The sequence below is a fragment of the Calypte anna genome, chromosome 25 (genome assembly GCF_003957555.1).
Source record: "Calypte anna isolate BGI_N300 chromosome 25, bCalAnn1_v1.p, whole genome shotgun sequence".
NCBI lineage: Eukaryota > Metazoa > Chordata > Aves > Apodiformes > Trochilidae > Calypte > Calypte anna.
This window is the reverse complement of record NC_044270.1, coordinates 476,881-495,669: the sequence shown is the minus strand read 5'-3', so window position 1 is coordinate 495,669 and position 18,789 is coordinate 476,881. Positions and strand designations below refer to the sequence as shown.

Sequence of the window (18,789 nt, the reverse complement as noted above, 5' to 3'; positions counted from 1 at the left end):
AAAAAAAAAAAGGATGTAATATCAGGGCCTTCTTCTTGGTTCTTGCTTTGCAAGAGGAGGTTTCCCTTTGGAAGAGAGATTTCCTATATGATTTGATGTTGTGACAGAATTGCTAAGTGCTTCTTGTAGAATGGATCCTCAGACTTCTTTTTAATTTTCCTTGCAGAAAAGGAAGTAAATGAACTGATGGAGGAGCTGTTTGAGACAGTAAGTGATAGATCAGATGGAGCACTGAATAATAACACTTTATTGGGTCTGGGATGAAATCCCTGGAGCTGTAAAGGGATGGTCTCTGTCACATGGTGGTGAATTTGAGCTTTCTTTTGGCTTTTCTTTTTGACTCTTTGGCTTTTCATGATTTGCCACATGTTTGCTCTCAGTTTCAGGATGAGATGGGTTTCTCAAACATGGAAGATGAAGGGCCAGAAGATGAGGATAATGTGACAGAATCAAGGCCAAATTTTAATACCCCCCAGGCACTCAGGTAGGATCATGGTCATAAAATGAAAAGAAAAATATTATTAATAGCTCTGTTAGGATGAAAAGCCTGTGGTTACCTGCAGCCATCAAAGAGTTAATTCCATTTCAGGACAGGCTTCTCTTTGGGAAGCTCTGAGGCATTTTGATTTGTCAGATTGAGCACATCACTTGAGTCAGTTGCTTGTTTGCCACCTTGGGCTGAAGTGATGGTCCTGCATCTGAAGAAGGTGATGAGAGCAGGGAAAATGGAACTTCAGGAAGAGACAGCAGAATTCCTGCAGGAAAAGATTGGTGCTGGCTTGTCCAGGGTCTCTCAGGATGGTGATCTGTGTGCTCTCCCTTCTCTCTTCTGTTTTCTGTCTCTTCTTGTCCTTACATTTTCTTGGTTACAAGGACCTGATCTGACCAAGTGTGTCACCTTAGCTTTTAAGTAAACTTTCCTGTTCTAAGGAAAAAGACACTGTAAGAGAACCAAGGCCTAGACCTGAGACTAATAGGAAGTTTGGAAAATGGCTTCTGTTGGGTTTTGTGGATTTTACTTGGAGAGGAAAGCATAAAGCACTTCCTTTTGGGTAAATAAACCCACCTGATTTAACCAGATCCAGAAAGTGGCTGAAGGTGAAGTGTGAACAGTGTCTCCTTGTTCATGGGGCAGATCAGCTCAAGATTTAGCTGTATCTGTTTGGGAAAGGAGCTAAAATGAAGGCTGGAGCTTTCTTGATACTCTCTCTGGGATGAGCAGTACCAGAGGGGAGTGCAGCAATTCTTAAACCAGCTACAGAGCAAAAGCAGGGAAAGTCTATGGACTATTTGTATCCATTTTTCTTATTAATTTCAATAAGTAATTATTTTATTATTAATTTTACATTGCCAGGCAGTCCCTTCCCCACTTTTATCTGTTTACAAGAGTCTTCAAGTTGTTAACTCTTTAGTAATCAGCAGCTATCTAGTGGAGTACTCTGCTTAAAGCTAGGAAATACTTAAATGTAATTTTATTTTTATTTTTAAGTGGCAGCATTTGCCCCAGTGTGTGATCCTTCTGGAGCCCCTGGTGGTAAAATGCCACCTGTGGTCCCTTGGGGTCAGACCTTGCCTGATGATGCAGGTTAAATAAAATTGCTTCTCATGACTCTTTAGTTACTCTGGGAATCAGGAGTTGCAGGTTTACATCCCAGGACTGCTGGGGTAGATGAAAGGATTTCTCTATAAGGCAACTGTATAAATAACTGTGGGGTTTTTTTCAAGTTGTTGAGTAGGACTGGAGTGGTGGTGATAAATCTGGGCTCTGGGGAGACCCTCCTGGGCTAAAACTGAGTCCAGTTCTGTGTCCCCAGTACCAGAAGGACACAGAGGTGTTGGTGGTGATCCAGAGGAGGTGGTGGAGCAGCTCTGGAGCCAGGGGGAGAGAGTTGGGGGTGTTCAGGTTGGAGAAGAGAAGGAGAAGGAGGAGATGGAAGAAAGGAGGAGGAGGAGGAGATGGAAGGAGGAGGAGGAGGAGGAGGAGGTGGAAGGAGGAGGAGGAGGAGGAGGAGGTGGAAGGAGGAGGAGGAGGAGGAGATGGAAGGAGGAGGAGGAGATGGAAGGAGGAGGAGGAGATGGAGATGGAAGGAGGAGGAGGAGATGGAAGGAGGAGGAGGAGATGGAGATGGAAGGAGGAGGAGGAGATGGAAGGAGGAGGAGGAGGAGGAGGAGATGGAAGGAGGAGGAGGAGGAGATGGAAGGAGGAGGAGGAGGAGGAGGAGGGGGGAGGAGGAGGAGGAGGAGATGGAAGGAGGAGGAGGAGGAGGAGGAGATGGAAGGAGGAGGAGGAGGAGGAGGAGATGGAAGGAGGAGGAGGAGGAGGAGGAGATGGAAGGAGGAGGAGGAGGAGATGGAAGGAGGAGGAGGAGGAGGAGATGGAAGGAGGAGGAGGAGGAGGAGATGGAAGGAGGAGGAGGAGGAGATGGAAGGAGGAGGAGGAGGAGGAGATGGAAGGAGGAGGAGGAGGAGGAGATGGAAGGAGGAGGAGGAGATGGAAGGAGGAGGAGGAGATGGAAGGAGGAGGAGGAGGAGGAGGAGGAGGAGGAGATGGGAGGAGGAGGAGGAGGAGATGGGAGGAGGAGGAGGAGGAGATGGAAGGAGGAGGAGGAGGAGATGGGAGGAGGAGATGGAAGGAGGAGATGGAAGGAGAAGGAGGAGGAGGAGAAGGAAAAAAGGAGAAAGGAAAAAAGGAGAAGGAGAAGGAAAAAAGGAGGAGAAAGAGGAGGAGGAGGAGGAGGAGAAGGAGAAGGCGCTGGGGAGACCTTGGGGCACCTTCCAGTGCCTGAAGGGGCTCCAGGAAAGCTGGGCAGGAACTTGGGACAAGGGCCTGGAGGGATGGGATGAGAGGGAATGGCTTTGAACTGGAAGAGGGGAGATGGAGAGGAGAAATTGAGGAGAAATTCTTTGGGGTGAGGGTGCTGAGCCCCAGGTCACCCCCAGAAGCTGTGGCTGCCCCATCCCTGGAATTGTTGAAGGTTGGATGGGGCTTGGAGCACCCTGGGCTCATGGGAGGGGGCACTGGGTGAACACTGAGGTCTCCTAAGCCAAACCATTCCATGATTTCTAAATAAATGTGGATTTTTATCCAGTCAGAGTCACTGTGGTTTGGTTGCCTGATCTCTGACAGGTTTGAAGAGCCTTTGGCCAATTTACTGAATGAACAACACAGGACAGTGAAGGAACAACTGGAGCAGTTAAGAATGAAAAAGTCCTCAATCAAACTACCACAAGAAACAGAAAAATCAAAACCTCAAAATGAGAAGCCTCTCCAGAGCCTTGTTCTGGACAGTATGCAAAGAAAGAGGCTCCAGCAGCAAATGCAGCAGGTAATAATATGTTTTCTGCTCTGACCTCATTAATATTTACTGAATACTGCAAGGGACAAGGAAAGCCAGTGGTAGAAGCACCACTTCTTGTTTGATGAGAGAAATTATTTGAAAGAGCTCCACTTAAAGCTGGATCTTTAATAGTTTATTTTGTTGTGCCTGTTTCCACAGTGAAGGATCTTAATTATTTTGATCTTATTTATTGGCATCTGTGTTGTTCTCAGGTGTGATAACTGTCCTGGCCACGTTTGAATTCTGACTGCAATCTGTCAAAATCCTCTCTTCAACTCTTTATTACTTTCTGAGAATATTACTTGCTGTAATTTGGATTCTTTTTTCCTCCTCCCACCACACAAAACAGGAGAAATTCAGTTGGAACATCTTTAGAGCTGTCAGCAGCAGAGATGAAAAGCTGGACTTAAAGAATTTTTTTTTTTTTAAAGTAAATGAGCTTTAGTTTTTCAGCTGCAAAGCAAGATGTTTGGTGTTTATATGCACAGGAGGAGCTCTGACAGCTGAAGGCACTGTTTCTAAAGAAAACCTTAAGTATTTAATTAGGAAATAACCCCTTTCTGTGTTGATTAGGTTGTGAGGAAACTGCCTTAAGACCTAAACAGATGTGTTCAAAAGCTGTGGAATACCCTTCCTGCCAGTGGATATTGAAGTTTCCCCTCAGTTTCTGTTCCTTGGGATGCTTTTTGAACTCAGATTATGATCTTTGGGGTGCTCAGGGGATATTTTTCTGCCTCTATACTTAATGCTTTCCAGTTTCTTGGGTTTCCAACACACTGAAAAAAAAAACCCCAAACCCCATATGTCTGGTTTTATTCTTCCAGCACGTTCAGCTTCTGACTCAAATCCACCTTCTTGCAAGCTCCAACCCAGCTTTAAGCTCAGAGGCCAGTACCACCAGGATGTTTTTGGTAAGGATATGTTTAAAATCAAAGCTCCATGAATTTGCTGATTACTGGAGATACTTAGAGCTCAATATCTTTAATTCTTCCCATTAAATTGAGAGTAACTCCCTCTTAATAAGAGAATGATGCTCTCAGCCTGTTAGGAAGATGCTCAGTACTTAAATAATTCATGTTGTGCTGACTAATAACACTGCTTTGAATTGTCTTGTGCCTGCTTTTTGTGTTCTTTCCTTGGAAATATTGCAAACAAAGTTAAAACAAGAGAGCTTCTCTAATTAGGGAACATTCTGGCACCTGCAAAGGTTCTGCCAAGGAACAGAAGGAAAATTTGCTTCAAAATAAGACCTGCACCACGCTGCTTTTTTATGCCTGTAACTTCCCCAGCTATTTATATATTTGTTTTTTGTTTGTTTATTGCATGGCATCCATCCTGCCCTTTGGGAGCCACCTCCTTTTAGCTCCTTTTGGGTCATTTTTTGCAGAGTGAGCTTGGGAACTTTGCTCGGAGCTCTTCCCTCCTTCGTCAGCCCTTCAACCCCAAATTCCAAACCATGTTCCAGCCCTGTAATTTAAAGGGAGCTTTGCAGCTCATTGAAGATTTTCATGCCCAAGTCCAAGTTGATTGGAGCCCACGGAAAGCTGTGAAGAAGAGTGGTAAGTACAGGAAAGGGGAAGCATTTCCAGGGGGAGATAATTCATTCTCTGCACCCCTCAGATGAGATCCAGTTCAGACAGCTGTTTAGAATTCAGATTTTCTCTTTTTTTCTTTTTTCTTTAATCTTGTGAGGTATTTTTAGATGAAACCATCCACTTCCTTCACTGCATTTTTTACTTCTTGACCAGTGAACATGTGGTGTGAGCTGTTGGCTTTGGATTGACATCATAATCCTGCCATTTATCATTCTGCAGGTGATGTTTTGAGGTGCAGAAGCCCATCAAAAAAACCTGTGAAACTGGAAATAATTGTTCTAGATGTGCTGGTTAACAAGCATCAAGGAAATACTCCTTTCATTGGAGTATTTTATCTTTTTAAAACTTGATTTCAAGTTATCTGAGTGTTTTACTTTGTTTTTCCTAGAGAGTGAACTCACTTGAAATAAACAGAGCTCTTTCCAAGTGCTTTTTCATGTCAGAGCAAAAGGAAAGATGGAAGGGGAAAGTAACTTTACCTTTTGTTGATATAACCTGAAGGACAAAACCTAGGAAACAGGCAAATTCTAAAACCCAGGGAGAAAGTCTGTCCCTTTTTACAGTGAAGGGATTAAAAACCCAGGTGTTTTCAGGAAGTCAGTGGTTTCATGTCCATGGATACCTCTCTATCCTTATTTATTCATTCTTTTCACAGCCAGTGAATTTCCATGTTTGCCAAAACAAGTGGCATGGATTTTGGCAACCAGGAAAGTCTTCATGTATCCAGAGTTACTACCAATATGTTCTTTGAAAGCAAACCCTCCCCGGGACAAGATTATCTTCACCAAGGCAGAGGACAAGTAGGTGCTTAGAATTATTGACTAAAATGCCTCCAAAGTTGGTTTCTTTCTTCAAGAGAGAATTTCTAGCATGGAAACTTTTGGGTTATCTGCATATTGTGTAAGATCACATCCAAATAATCTGCTCTACTCTCTAAAATACTTTTTTTTTTAACTCCTTTTTTCCTTTCTTCTTCAGTTTATTAGCTTTAGGTTTGAAACATTTTGAAGGGACAGAGTTTCCAAAGCCTTTAATCAGCAAATATCTCTTGCCAACAAAAACTGCCCACCAGCTGACAGTGAGAATCAAGAACCTCAATATGAATCGAGCCCCTGATAACATCATCAGAGTAAGTGATGGGGTTGGGTGGGTTTAATCTTTGTGTCTGGTTGCTTTTGGTGTACAAGAAGAGAAATGCTCTTTGTTCCAAGGGCCTGATTTTTTTTTGTGTGTGTGCTGACACCTTTTTTAAAAGCTAATAACATCCTTTTTTGTTAGCAATGAGGATTTCTTCACACAGAGCATATCCTCTGTGCTTTGCAAGTCCTTGGGTTGTTGTTTTTGACTCTTTAGAGTCTGGCAGACATTCTTAGAACCATTGTGGCAGCAGGAATCCTGACAAATTCCTACAAATAACCTTGAGGCAGTGAAGCTGAAACAACTGCTGAGAGTCCAGCTGGCCACATGTCCTGCCCATATCCAATGGCTCAAGAGAGAATAAGAACCAAAAATACTTAGAGCAAGTCTGCCTGCACATCTGCTAGAGCTTCAGGCTTTCTTTTGAGGGAAACCAAGGTAGCAGTGGACTCTTGTTCAGCTTTATTATTCCTTTTTCATGTTTCTGCACCTCACTACAGCAGTGCCAAGGAGAATCACTTTATTCCCATTAACACCTTTGCATTAACAACCCCTGTCTCCCAGCCAGCAGTGAGCTGACCAGAGTCACTTTGTCTTGCATCCTCTCCTCTCTCCACACAGTACTACAAAAAGACAAAGCAGTTGCCTGTTCTGTTCAAGTGCTGTGAGGAAATCCAACCTCATGAGTGGAAGCCACCTGTGGAGAGAGAAGAGCATCGCCTCCCATTCTGGCTGAAGGTAATTTCTGCTCCTCTTCATCCAGGTAGTTTGTTTGTCTTGCTGTTGGGTTGATTTCTTTGGTTTTTGGTTTTTTGGTTTTTTTTTTCTGGGTATGGGTGTGTTTTCTGCCTTTACAGCCAAGGTCCAGAGGGAGCTGTGAAGTTAAAAGTAGGACTGATTGTGTTGCATGGGAGGTTGTGTTCTTCCCCCTTAAACCTCACCTTCTGAGAGAAGAAATCAGGGCAGTTGGGGTGATTTGTTGTTTGTTTTTTTTTTTAATGTTCTCTTCACCTTCAGTGTATTTGTTTTTTTTGTTCTACCCCAATCTTGGTAAGGATTCTTTCTCTGGGAGCTCTTTTATTTTGTACACAAGGAAGACTAAGCTGGAGGCAGAGTGATCATGCCTGTGAGTCAGTCAAGGAGAACTCTGTCTGAGGAAAAAATTAGATGCCATAAAACCCAATTCTCTTAATCACCCATTGTATTTCATTGTTACAGTGATGCTTCCTTCTGACCAAATTCTGTATTTATTAAAGGAACCTTTCCCTCCAGTGGAGAGTTTTAAGACTGAGCTTTACAGGCTGCTGGGCCACCTCATTGTTTTCTACCTAGAAAGTTTGATCCTTGAGGTCCCTTCCAACCTGGCATTCTGTGATTTCTTATAAAACTGCTCAATTCTGTTGTTTCTTTCAGGCTTTGAGATTGTTTTAAAGGCTTTGGAGCAATACACAGTGAATATAAAGCAATACATAGTGAATATAAAGTAATACATAGTGAATATAAAGCAATACACAGTGAATATAAAGCAATACAGAGTAGAGTAAAGTAAATAAACCCCACTTTAGAAGCAAGCTGCTGTCTGTCACCTTCTGTGGTGCTGTTTGAAGGTGGTGATAGAGGAGCAGCCAATGGACTGGACTAATAAACTCTTGTTCCCTTTAGGCCAGCTTGCCCTCCATTCAGGGGGAGCTGAAGCAATTAGCAGAAGATGCCAGGGAGATGCCAGGTTCACCTGATGCAGAATCTGTCTTTTTGGCAACAGGAAAGGAAACTTCAGATGCAGAATCTGATGACAAATACCCCCTGCTCATGCCAAAGGGATTAGTACTGACCTTAAAGCCCCTCGCCAATCGATTCTCTAGGAGAGCCTGGAGGAGGCAGAGGTCTTCAGCTCTGAAACCTGTCCTCATTCGACCAAGCCCTTGTCTCCAGCCCAGTTCCAACACAATTAACATGCAGAAAACTGTGAAGTTGTCCCAATCAGAAGCTCCTCCCAGCAAGGTTATGGTGCAGATCCCTCGGCTCATCCAACCCGCGGCAGTCGTGCAGACGGTTCCTGGGGTGCAGCCTCTGAATGTCCCAGCAGTGGTAGGAAGTGGGGATGGCTTGGAATTTCCCAGTGTCCTCTCCACTTCACATTCAGACACCAGACAAGCTTTCTCAGCTGCTTTACCACCAGCTCTGGTGTCCTCAAATCCAGTCACATTTCAGCCCAAACTGATGTTGCCAGCTCTGGCCGGAGCGAAAATCCGCAAGCCGTGTGTTCGGAAGGGCTACCAGAAGAAAAAAGGGACCAAATCTGCCCCCCTGCTAAAGGCTTCACCTTTGATTCAGCCATCTCCTGTCATCCTTACCGTGCCTGCAACCACAGTGAAAGTGGTCAATATAGGCAATGGTTGCAATATGATTCAACCCATCAATACAGCAGTTGGGAGAGGCACTCAGGCTATCCCAGTTACCACCCTGTTGGTAAATCCTTCCACTTTTCCTTGTCCCTTAAATCAGCCTCTGGTGACTTCTTCAATCCCTTCTTTGATTGTCTCTCCTAACCCTGTTGGTCTTTCGGCATCACCAGTTGGTGAAAATGAAGAGCAGTTGACTCTGGTTCCTCCCTGCACTCCTGGCAACACCAAAAATCCCTATCCCACAGTGGAGCCCAAGGCTGAGCCCCCAGAGCTCTACATCTCCTGCTCTGCTGTCTCCCCCAAGAAGGAGTGCAGTACAAATCCTGCCAGTTCAATTCATGGCAGTCAGGAGAAGGTAACCAAGAGTGATTGCTGCAGCTGGACAGTGGTAGAAGGAGAGAAGAACCCTTCAGAGCCATTGTCTGTGGACCTTTTGCCTCATTTAGAAGCTGCAGATGAAGCAATGAAAATGGAGCCTGAAGATCCAAATGCTGCTCCCAAGGAAGGAAACCCAACACAGAAGAGAGATCTTTGTGCTGAAGTGAAGGAGGAATTCCTGCTGGATCTTGGTCAGGAGCTGAACATGGAGGCTGCATGTTCATGTTCCAATGACCTGAAAGACATGAAGAAGGAACATGTTTCCTGTGATGAGAAGGGAGAAGAACCACCCCAAGCTTTGCAGTCACCTCCCTGTGGGGAGCAGCAGAGGGATGCAGGGGGGGGAGGTGCTGGACCACAGGGAAGCAGTGAATCTCCAAAGAATCTTTCTTACACAGCAGATGTTGAGGCAGAGTTTAGTAGTCCACTTGGAAGACCAGAGGATTCATCCAGTATAGATGGCCAGTCTGTTGGGACCCCAGCTGGCCCTGAAGCTGGAGGAGAGAAAGAAGGACAAGAAGAGGAGGAAGAAGATGACTTTGATGATTTTACACAAGATGAGGATGAAGAGATGTCATCAGCCTCAGAAGAATCCATTCTTTCAGTGCCAGAACTTCAGGTAAAAGCAAATAAAACTTTTAAAAACTTGCTGATGACAAGGACCAGGTTTCCTGAAACACCTGAGTGGAGTCAGGGCAAATCCCAGTGGGAAGCTGTCCTGTTTGCTGTGTAGCAGGGTGGTTACTGTGCTGTTCTACAGAGAAAGGGGCACCACATTTTTCTAGAGAAGATTTGAAGCCCAAGCTAAAGGAATATCTTGCAAATACTCTGATTTAAATTCTGCTGAGTTGTAAGGACTCCCTCAGCTGAGGCTGTTCTTTAATATGAAGTATTTTAAGTGAAAATAACTTTCCAGGTCACAGCTCTAGCAAGCCTTTAAGTGCTGAGATGATCATGAAGGAATCTCACCTCATTTAAGGCTTTTATAAGTGGCAGATTCTGAAATGTAATGTTGTACATGATAGAAAAAGAGGCAGCTCTGGTTCTTGTTGGGTTCTGTCCCTTCAGCAGAATCCTCTAGTTGTTGATCTGTGAAGTTTGCTGTTAGAATTCTGATGGGGTGAGTTTGGTGCTGAATGCCACTAAACCAAACAATGTGATGGATTTTTTGGTGTTGCTTTTGAAGGAGACAATGGAAAAACTCACTTGGCTTGCAACAGAGAGACGTTTGAGCCAAGAAGGAGATTCTGAAGAGGAGAATTCCCAGGAAGAGAACTCTGAGCCTGAGGAAGAGGAGGAGGAGGAAGGGGAAGGAATAGAGAGCTCACAGAAAGATGATGAAATATGTGGAGATACATCAGAGGAACCTAAATCTGCTTTCACCTTGACCAAGACAGCCCCACAGGTGGAAGCCCACAGAATGCCAGCAGGTCAGTTCTGTTCCTTTTTTCTGATCTGGACATGGGGAAGTGGAGCTGCTCTGCATGAACAGCAAAACAATGGGGAAGCTGGATCTGGGATTAATTTAATTGAGCTTATGTGAGCCTTGTGATGCTTTCTATCTGGAAATTATATTTTGAGACCCAGTCACAATTGTATTAAAACACTTCTTGGCACAGAAGCTTTTCTGCATGTGAACCAAGTCCATTGTAATGCATTTAGGCTTCAAACATCTGCAGTCAGAAGATGTCTGCTTTGTGTCAGCTAATGCCCAGCACCTCTATAAGAACAACACCAAGTAGTCAAATCTTTGCTAAATTGAAGTTTGCTCTGTAAGGTCCTGTTGGGGAAAAAGAAATGAAACAAAACAGGACCTTGGCAGTATTTAGCAAGTGGTAGGTGAACCTCAGGCAATTAAACCAACAGATTCTTAGTCTAAAGACAGAAAAAATCTTGATATAAGCAACTCTTGGGCACACTGTTTCATTCCCTGTTATGTGACACCAGTTATCTACCTGTGATGTTCGTTTGATTCACCTAAATAACAAAGTTAATGAATTACAAATGTCACAGCCAGCTCTGCTGCTCACATTCTATCTCTGTTCACATGCTGCAGGTTTTTGGCTCCTGCTGTGCAGTAGATGTAGAAATTTTTCCTGTCAGGTGCTATACAATTAAATAACCAATTTAAAGCCCATTAGCCAACCTGACTAATGAAGAGTTTCTCACTCAGGCTCTTAGAGGAAAGCATAAACAGTTCAGTTTTAAATCTGAAAACTGCTTCTCTGTTGCAATATTGATGTAGAAAAGTCATTGTCTGCCAGCCCAGGGAATGGCTGAAGGGTTTCTGTAGAAGTCTCTTTGTGCTTCTTCACAGGAGAAAATCTGAAAGCCCCTGGGAAGAGCAGGAGCTCCCACAGAACCAGAAATAAGAGGGGCCGGGCTCGTGCCAGCAAAGATACATCCAAGCTGCTCCTCTTGTATGATGAGGACATCCTGGAGAGGGATCCCCTGAGGGAACAGAAGGATCTGGCATTTGCCCAAGCTTATCTCAGCAGGGTGAGCCCAGAAACAGGAATCTGGGAGGCTGAGAGCTCCAACGTGGCCTGAGCCACGTGGCTGCCAATTCCAGCTGGGTGGGATGGAGTGAGGTGTTCATAGCACCCCTCATGGTGCTCCTGCACTTTTCTCTTTAGCTCAACCTATGAATTTTCTTGGTTTCTGTCCTGCTCTGGTTGCTGTCAGCACCTTGGATTTGGTTCCCTCCTCTCTTGGGAGCAGTTCAAATTTAGCTTTAAGGAAGAAACTTTGGTTGACTCAACCAAACCCAAAGCTCTGTGTAAACTCTGAGTAGCAAGAGATCAAAGATGATTAATGTGGCTGCTTCCTGGATGCTACATGGTCCTGTAAAGCTCCTGTTGCTCTTTCCAGGTTCGGGAAGCCTTGCAGAATGTTCCTGGGAAGTATGAAGATTTCCTGCGTGTGATCTACGAGTTTGAGATCAACACAGACAAAAGAACAGCTGTGGATCTCTATTCCACTTTACAGAAACTCCTGCACGAGTGGCCACAGTTGCTCACAGATTTTGCTGCCTTTCTTTTACCAGAACAAGCTTTGGAGTGTGGGCTGGTAGGTCAAATGAAAAGAGGAGACCAGGTTTGAACCAGACAATATGAATGCTTGTGGGAGTGAAAGAGTAAGGAGTTCTTCCTAGGCTAAGAAATGTAAACCATTTCATAGAATCATGGAATTTTCAGGGTTGGAAGGGACCTCTAAGGTCGTTTAAGATCCATTTGCTTCCCTTTCTTTTATTGAAAGAATAATAACTTCCCTTTGTTTTATTGAAAAGTCAAGTGCTTAAGTCTGAGATTGACCTCAGAATTGAGGTCAATTGACCTCTCCCAGTTACACTGCAGAATGTGCAGATCCAGCAGTGGAACAGTTCCCTTATCTCACAGATGAGCTTTCTGCTTTGTAAGACAGAGGTTTTCACCTCCTAGATTCTTTCTGGAGTTTCCTACCTTCCATGCATGAGGTTGAAGCACAACTTTAGAGCTCACAGAAATCCTGATCAGAGTCTTGTTTCTTTTCCTTCACCTTTTCCTGGTTTTGCAATAGTTAGCAAATACAAATGGAAAGCAAATAGCAACACAAGGTTTTATTGCTTGCTTAAGCTAACAAGAGAAGCTTGGAAATAGTTTCAGACCTCATGTTCTGCCCCTGTGCTCAGCCCTGGGGAGGCCACACCTCGAGTCCTGTGTCCAGTTCTGGGCCCCTCAGCTCAGGAAGGAGATTGAGGTGCTGAGAAGAGCAAGGAGGCTGTGAAGGGATCCAGCAGAATTCCTGTGAGGAAGGGCTGAGGGAGCTGGGGGTGTTGAGGCTGGAGAAGAGGAGGCTCAGGGGAGACCTCATCACTCTCTGCAACTCCCTGAAAGGAGGATGGAGCCAGGGGGGGGTTGGGCTCTTTTCCCAGGCAACTCTCAGCAAGACAAGAGGGCACAAAGGGTCTCAAGTTGTGCCAGGGGAGGTTTAGGTTGGAGATGAGAAAGAATTTCTTTCTGGAGAGGGTGATCAGGCATTGGAATGGGCTGCCCAGGGAAGGGGTGGATTCTCCGTGTCTGGAGATCTTTCCAAAGAGCCTGGATGTGGCACTGAGTGGGCTGGGAACCACGGGGGGAGTGGATCAAGGGTTGGAGCTGATGATCTCTGAGGTCCCTTCCAACCCAGCCAGTTCTATGATTCTGTGATTCAAGAAATGTTTCTCTTTTGGTCAGTTTGAGGAGCAACAAGCATTTGAAAAAAGCCGCAAGTTCCTCAGGCAGCTGGAGATTTGTTTTGCTGAAAATCCTGCCCACCATCAAAAGATCATCAAAGTTCTCCAGGGTTGTGCAGACTGCCTCCCCCAGGAGATTGCAGAGGTAATCCAGGGATTTCCTTTCACTCCAAACCCCTGAGGGCCACAAAGGTTTTTATCATCTCCCTCTGTGGAGCGTGGTAGAGGGAGAAGTTCCCTCTTCAAGAGGCTTTCTGATTAACTGACCTGGGTGTTTCCTCTCCCCTACCTTCACCTTGCAGGTGAAATTTTAGCTTAATGCCTCATACAGAGTCTGCCTAGAATTCTGGAGGGCTCTTTCTGTGCCAGGTGGGGGTGGAATGACCTCAAAAGGCTCATTGGATAGGACCAAGCATCAGCTTCCATGTGGGAGGGAGGTCTCCTAACCCTCAGGGTTCCGCTTGTTTGGAGAAATAACCTTCTGAGAAGAAGGTGGCAACATGAAATGAAACACTCATTGCTTCTGGATTTCTCCCTTGCAGCTGAAGACCCAAATGTGGCAACTGCTGAAGGGCCACGACCACCTGCAGGATGAGTTCTCAGTGTTCTTTGATCACTTAAGGCCCTCAGTCAGCCGCATGGGAGACTTTGAGGAGATCAACTGGACAGAAGAAAAGGAATATGAGGTGGAGCAATCTTTTCCTCAAGACCAGAAAAGATAAAAAGCAGAGATACTAGACATGTTTGAACTTGAAGAACACAAATTGAGGCTGCATTTCAAGAGAGAGAGAGGGAGGTAACGGGGTGGGAGAGCTGCTGGGGGATTGAAGGAAACTTTTCCAAACCTTTTTAAAGCATTTTTGTGTCTCTTCAAACATAACTAAACCTCTCATGTCCTGGCACTAAGCTCATCAGGAAAATGAAGTTGGGTCTGCTGAAGAGCTACCATAATAGAGCAGGTTTTGTCTTTCTTTTGTAGTTTGATGGGTTTGAAGAGGTGTCTCTGCCAGATGTAGAAGAGGAGGATGAACCACCCAAGATCCACACGACCTCCAAAAATAAGAAACGGAAAGAGCTGGGAGGCCAAAACAATGACAAGGTGGGCCTGGGGTGTCTGGCTGCTCCACATGGACTCTGAGCACACGTGCATGTCTGTGAGGAAAAATGTCTCTTCTGGAGAGACACAACAGGAGCCTAAAAAGATCTGAAGAAAGGGGATTGAAATGTTTCCATCCTGCTTCGCTTGCTAGCGACGTAATTCCTTTAGTTCTCTCTGGGTGTGTGCAGAATGCCCCCCTCAGCCCTTCCTGCTCCCTCTGGGCTTGACCTTCCCCTTCCTGTCCCCTTTTGTGAACCATGCACATTTGTCAGCTGGAGTATGTCTGTTTCCAGGAGGTCGAGTGGGTAGATGGGATGAAGGAATGTTCATGCTCCTGCCATGAAGGGAGTAGCGATCTCAAGCTAAAGAAAAGCAAAAGGAGGACCTGCAGCCATTGTAGTAGTAAGGTTAGTTGATAGGCAATGTCATTGGAGTGGAAAGTAAAGAGTCCTGCCCAGAGCACCCTCTTGTGATCATCTGTCCAGCCTTGGGCTTCATGTCACCAAAATAATGTGTTGAGGAAGAAAGTAAATGAGGAGATGATTGGTGGTGTCTCCTTTGGAGCTCTCACTGCACTTCCTGACCCTCCCCTCTCTGCTTACTTTCTACTGCCCCTCCTTGCTGTGCTGAACAGTGGGAACTTCTACATTCTTTGGAGCTAAGAATAAGCTTTTTTTTTTAGTTGAAGATGCTCGTGTGGCCACAACGTGGAAAGAACTGTGCCTCTTCATGGTACAGAAAGCTTCAGCTTCTCAAATGTGAACATAATGTTGAACTGAAGCCTGTGTGAGGGTCAGGGAATACTTTGGGGAGCAAAAGCTGAGGTGTTTGGTTGGGGTGGATCACATCTGTGATGCTGTGCTTGTACCTTGATTTGCAGGTGTGTGAAAACAAATTCTGTAAAAATAAAGATTCTCAAGAGCTGACTGCAAGCCTTGGGCAGCAAGAATCCAGTCCTCAGCCTGAAGGGAAGGATTCTGGAATGATTAAGGAACCTGCAGAAGAAAGCCTGGAGAGCAGAGACGAGGGAGAGGACATCCAGAGCAGAACAAAAGCTGTATCTAGGAAAGTGGATTCTCTGGCTTCAGGTGTGTGAGTCTTGGGTACAGAGAGGAATCCAGACTGCTTCACACAAATGGAAATAGGGCTCTAATATAAATTTATTGAGATAATGAGAACTAATAATGTTTTCTCATTTTTCCCCCTTGTGTTCATCCACTCTGTATGCTCTAAACATGCATAGATCCAGAGAATTCCCTTCAGCTTTCCTGACCAGAGAAACATTCTGCCCTTTACAGAATGATTGGGCCATTTAAGCTTCTTGCCAACCTACTAATCCAGTACTACCAGGCCATGGTTTTTTTTTTCCAGTTTCCATTTGAGCACAGCAGTTCCAAATCACCATCTCTCTAATGTCTCTGGAAAGTTATTTGGTTTTCCTTCACTCTGGTCCAGGATAAAGAGCCTGGAAGAGATCTCTTCCTCCTTTTAGTACCCATCTCTCAGTTCATGCTGCTGGTGGAGACCATGCAGAGGTTTAAATGGAATGCAACCTGGTGTCTGTTTCTTAGAGCTTTCTAAAGAAGGGGCCAAGAGCAGCAATGTCTGTTTCACTTAAGTGTTTTGGTCTGGGCAATGCCCTTTTTTCACCATTTCTTCACATCCACCTGCAGTGGTGAAGAAAATTGTGTGCAGAGTTGGAAGTCCAGGATGAGTCAACTGCAGACAGAGTGACAAAGCTGCTCCCAAACTCTGTTCCCATTTACAGCTTTATGCTGGGGAATAATGAATAAAAAATAATTTAAAACACAAACCAAACCAAACAAAAACCCCTTCAAAAGTAAATTCCTACAGATTGCAGAAGTTTTTTATTACTGACAGCCAGCCTGAAGTTGTTTTGGGTTTCTTACCAGGATCCCAGTTGGAAGGAAAGATTGGCTCCAGCAAACACACATCTGAAAAAGCTGCACTGCCTGAGAATCAGGGTCAAGAAGGAGGTGACAAAGCTGCTGAGAACACTGCCAAGGACTCTTCTGCCACTGCCTTCAGATGGACACATCTACAAAAAGCTCTAAGACTACCTCAGGAAACCAAAGACTGCCCTTGCACTGGGGAAAATGAGTGTGAGGGACTCAGCCACCCTCAGCAAGGAAAAGCAGATGCTGCTCCTGGGCTGAGCAGGGATCTGCTGCTGGCTTCTGGTTCTGCTGCTGGAAAAGGTTTAATGGGACCTGGTTCCTTTTCTGGAAAGAGTTCATGTCAGACTGAAGGGCTTCATTCTGATTCAGCAGATAAGGCCTCAAAATCAAGTGTGAAAGGATCTGAGGGACTTGGGGAAGGCAAACCTGAAGCAAAGCAGAGTTGTACACTGAGCAGAAAACCACCAGTGGGTGAGAGCTGCAGCTCAGACTCCTCTGATAATTGCATTTTGGAAAGAGATGAGAGGGGCTGCACTGGAAACTTCCCTGAGGGCAGATTAAAGTCAAATGCAAACAACTGCTTCCAGGTGCACCAGCATTCCAAGCAGCTGGAACACAGAGCAGGGTCTGGCTCCCTGGGGCAAAAAGAAGAGGAGCAGCAACAGCAGAGAGTCACAGAAGCAACTGTGTGTGCTAAGAACAGCAAAGTCAGCTCAACTGGGGAGAAGGTTGTCCTCTGGACCAGGTACAGCTCTCTGAATTGCATCTTCCACCTTTCTTGCAGCCAATATTGGGCTTCAGCTTTCATATTGCAGAGCAGCCTTTGGTTTTTAGTTGGTATCCTCATTGTTTAATGTCTTCTGCCCCCTCCCTTTGGACATTCCTGCCTTGCTTCCTCCAACCCCAGCCCAGCATTGCTGCCATCTTGCTCTCAGGAGAAATACTCTCTGCTCCTGGCAGTTTATTTCTTGTAAGACTTCAGCCTGGGAGAGATTTTTTGGGAGATTTAGGTTGGATCTTAGGAAGAAATTCTTTCCTGTGAGGGTGGTGAGAGCTTGGAACAGATTGTCCAAGGAAACTGTGGCTGCCCCATCCCTGCAGTGTTGAAGGTTGGATGGGGCTGGGGGGAGTGGTCCCTGCAGGGGGACTGGATGAGTTTAAGGTCCCTTCCAACCCAAACCATTCTATGAAAAAACCTTAAAAACAGACTTAGTGCAGGACAGGACTTGCTCTGGGATTGTTACCCTGCCCTGGCAACGGGCTCTGGGATGGGGGTTGGTTGAAATTCATCACTTCTTGTTCTCAGCTCCTGGCCTGACTGAGCTCCTGTCTTACAGGGAGGCTGACAGAGTCATCCTGACCATGTGTCAGGAAAAGGGAGCCCATCTGGAAACCTTCCAGGCCATCTCACAGAAACTGGGCAACAAAACTGCCAGCGAGGTGAGGGGTTGGTGTGGGAAGGGGGTGGGAGGGAAGAGAAGAGGTTTGCTGTCATCTTAAGGCTCCCAAAATTCACATTGGTGGCTGCATTAGGGAAAAATAACCCCAAATAAAACCCAAAACAAACCCTGAACTTTTTTAATGGAGCTCAAACTGACTGCCATGGTCCTCATGGTCCTTTTTTACATGATCACTGATGTTCTAGCATTGGATTTGGTGGCAGAATGGGTTGGGTGAGTGCTGCTGGGGTCTTCTTCAGCCTTCTGAGACAGTACAAGGAATCTTTGGGCTTTAACCTTCCCCACCCAGGTCACTGCCAAACTGCAAACTCTTCCCAAACTGCTAGATTCTTAATTGCAGATCAGTATAATGTCATTTCTACCAAAGAAAAGAGAACAACCCAGGGCTCTTCCTTCTCTCTTTCCATTTGTGACAGAATCTTGCATAAAATTGCATTTTTAGTGAGTTTTGTTTTTTTTTTTTTAACATAAAAGCCCAAATCATCCTGAACTTCCTAATGCAGATTTCCATTTTGTACCCTTGTTCTGCAGGTATCCCACAGGTTCAGGGAACTGATGAAACTCTTTCATACCTCCTGTGATGGGAGCTCTGAAGATGAGGAGGATGCAACCAGTACCAGTAACACAGATCAGCTCTCAGATAAAGATCTTCTCCTTTCTGAGGAAGAACCTGATGATTAAGGTTTTTTTCTGCCTTGATAAGCTACTGACTTCATCAGAAGAGTTGTTTGCCAGTTTGCTGCTAGACAGGTGCTGTGGATAAAGACAAAATGTTTGCACAGGTACTTAAGATAGCACCTCTTGGGTTTATTTTTTTTTTTCCATTCATTTTCCTGCTGCACTTCCCAAGCTGCATTTAAAAAAAGGAATGAAGAAAGGTGTTAAGGTAAAAAAAATCCTCCAGGACCTGTCAGGGGAGCTTCAACCAATGGAGTGAGAGAAGTGATGCTTGTGGCCACAGCCCTTGCTCCATGGTGGAGCCTGAGCCATCAGCCTTTGAAAAGAACATGTAAATATTGTACCATAAAATGTCTGGTTTCATGTGGAACAAACACAGGGGGTTGTTTTGGGGTTTTTTTTGTAAGATTTTGTTTATTCCTTTGTGTTGATTGGATGTGGGAAAGTTACAATCTGAATTCTGTGTTTATTTTGGGTGGTTTTATTCCAACAGGCAAAGTCACTTTGCCAAATATAAAAAAAAAACCCAACAAACATACAAAACCAGCATCCTCCCCCCCCCCCAAG

The 18,789-nt window shown here is 45.1% G+C and overlaps 1 protein-coding gene across 2 annotated transcripts in view; it reads left to right on the top strand.

The window, feature by feature from the left end:
• The window catches only part of GON4L (gon-4 like), a 28,097-nt gene extending 9,350 nt beyond the window's left edge, over nucleotides 1–18,747 (top strand). Inside the window, exons 10-29 of one of the 2 annotated variants that reach the window (XM_030465297.1) lie at nucleotides 167–207; nucleotides 381–484; nucleotides 3,128–3,326; nucleotides 4,163–4,249; nucleotides 4,726–4,897; nucleotides 5,589–5,733; nucleotides 5,912–6,062; nucleotides 6,692–6,808; nucleotides 7,733–9,472; nucleotides 10,040–10,283; nucleotides 11,171–11,352; nucleotides 11,725–11,922; nucleotides 13,068–13,211; nucleotides 13,609–13,752; nucleotides 14,046–14,165; nucleotides 14,459–14,572; nucleotides 15,046–15,253; nucleotides 16,079–16,829; nucleotides 17,422–17,524; nucleotides 18,076–18,747. In XM_030465297.1, the coding sequence (XP_030321157.1) occupies nucleotides 167–207; nucleotides 381–484; nucleotides 3,128–3,326; nucleotides 4,163–4,249; nucleotides 4,726–4,897; nucleotides 5,589–5,733; nucleotides 5,912–6,062; nucleotides 6,692–6,808; nucleotides 7,733–9,472; nucleotides 10,040–10,283; nucleotides 11,171–11,352; nucleotides 11,725–11,922; nucleotides 13,068–13,211; nucleotides 13,609–13,752; nucleotides 14,046–14,165; nucleotides 14,459–14,572; nucleotides 15,046–15,253; nucleotides 16,079–16,829; nucleotides 17,422–17,524; nucleotides 18,076–18,225 (5,114 nt within the window). In that variant the 3' untranslated portion in view covers nucleotides 18,226–18,747. The remainder of the gene's footprint in view (nucleotides 1–166; nucleotides 208–380; nucleotides 485–3,127; nucleotides 3,327–4,162; nucleotides 4,250–4,725; nucleotides 4,898–5,588; nucleotides 5,734–5,911; nucleotides 6,063–6,691; nucleotides 6,809–7,732; nucleotides 9,473–10,039; nucleotides 10,284–11,170; nucleotides 11,353–11,724; nucleotides 11,923–13,067; nucleotides 13,212–13,608; nucleotides 13,753–14,045; nucleotides 14,166–14,458; nucleotides 14,573–15,045; nucleotides 15,254–16,078; nucleotides 16,830–17,421; nucleotides 17,525–18,075) is intronic. The other variant, XM_030465298.1, reaches the window with a different exon arrangement.
• The last annotated feature ends 42 nt before the right edge of the window (nucleotides 18,748–18,789 follow it).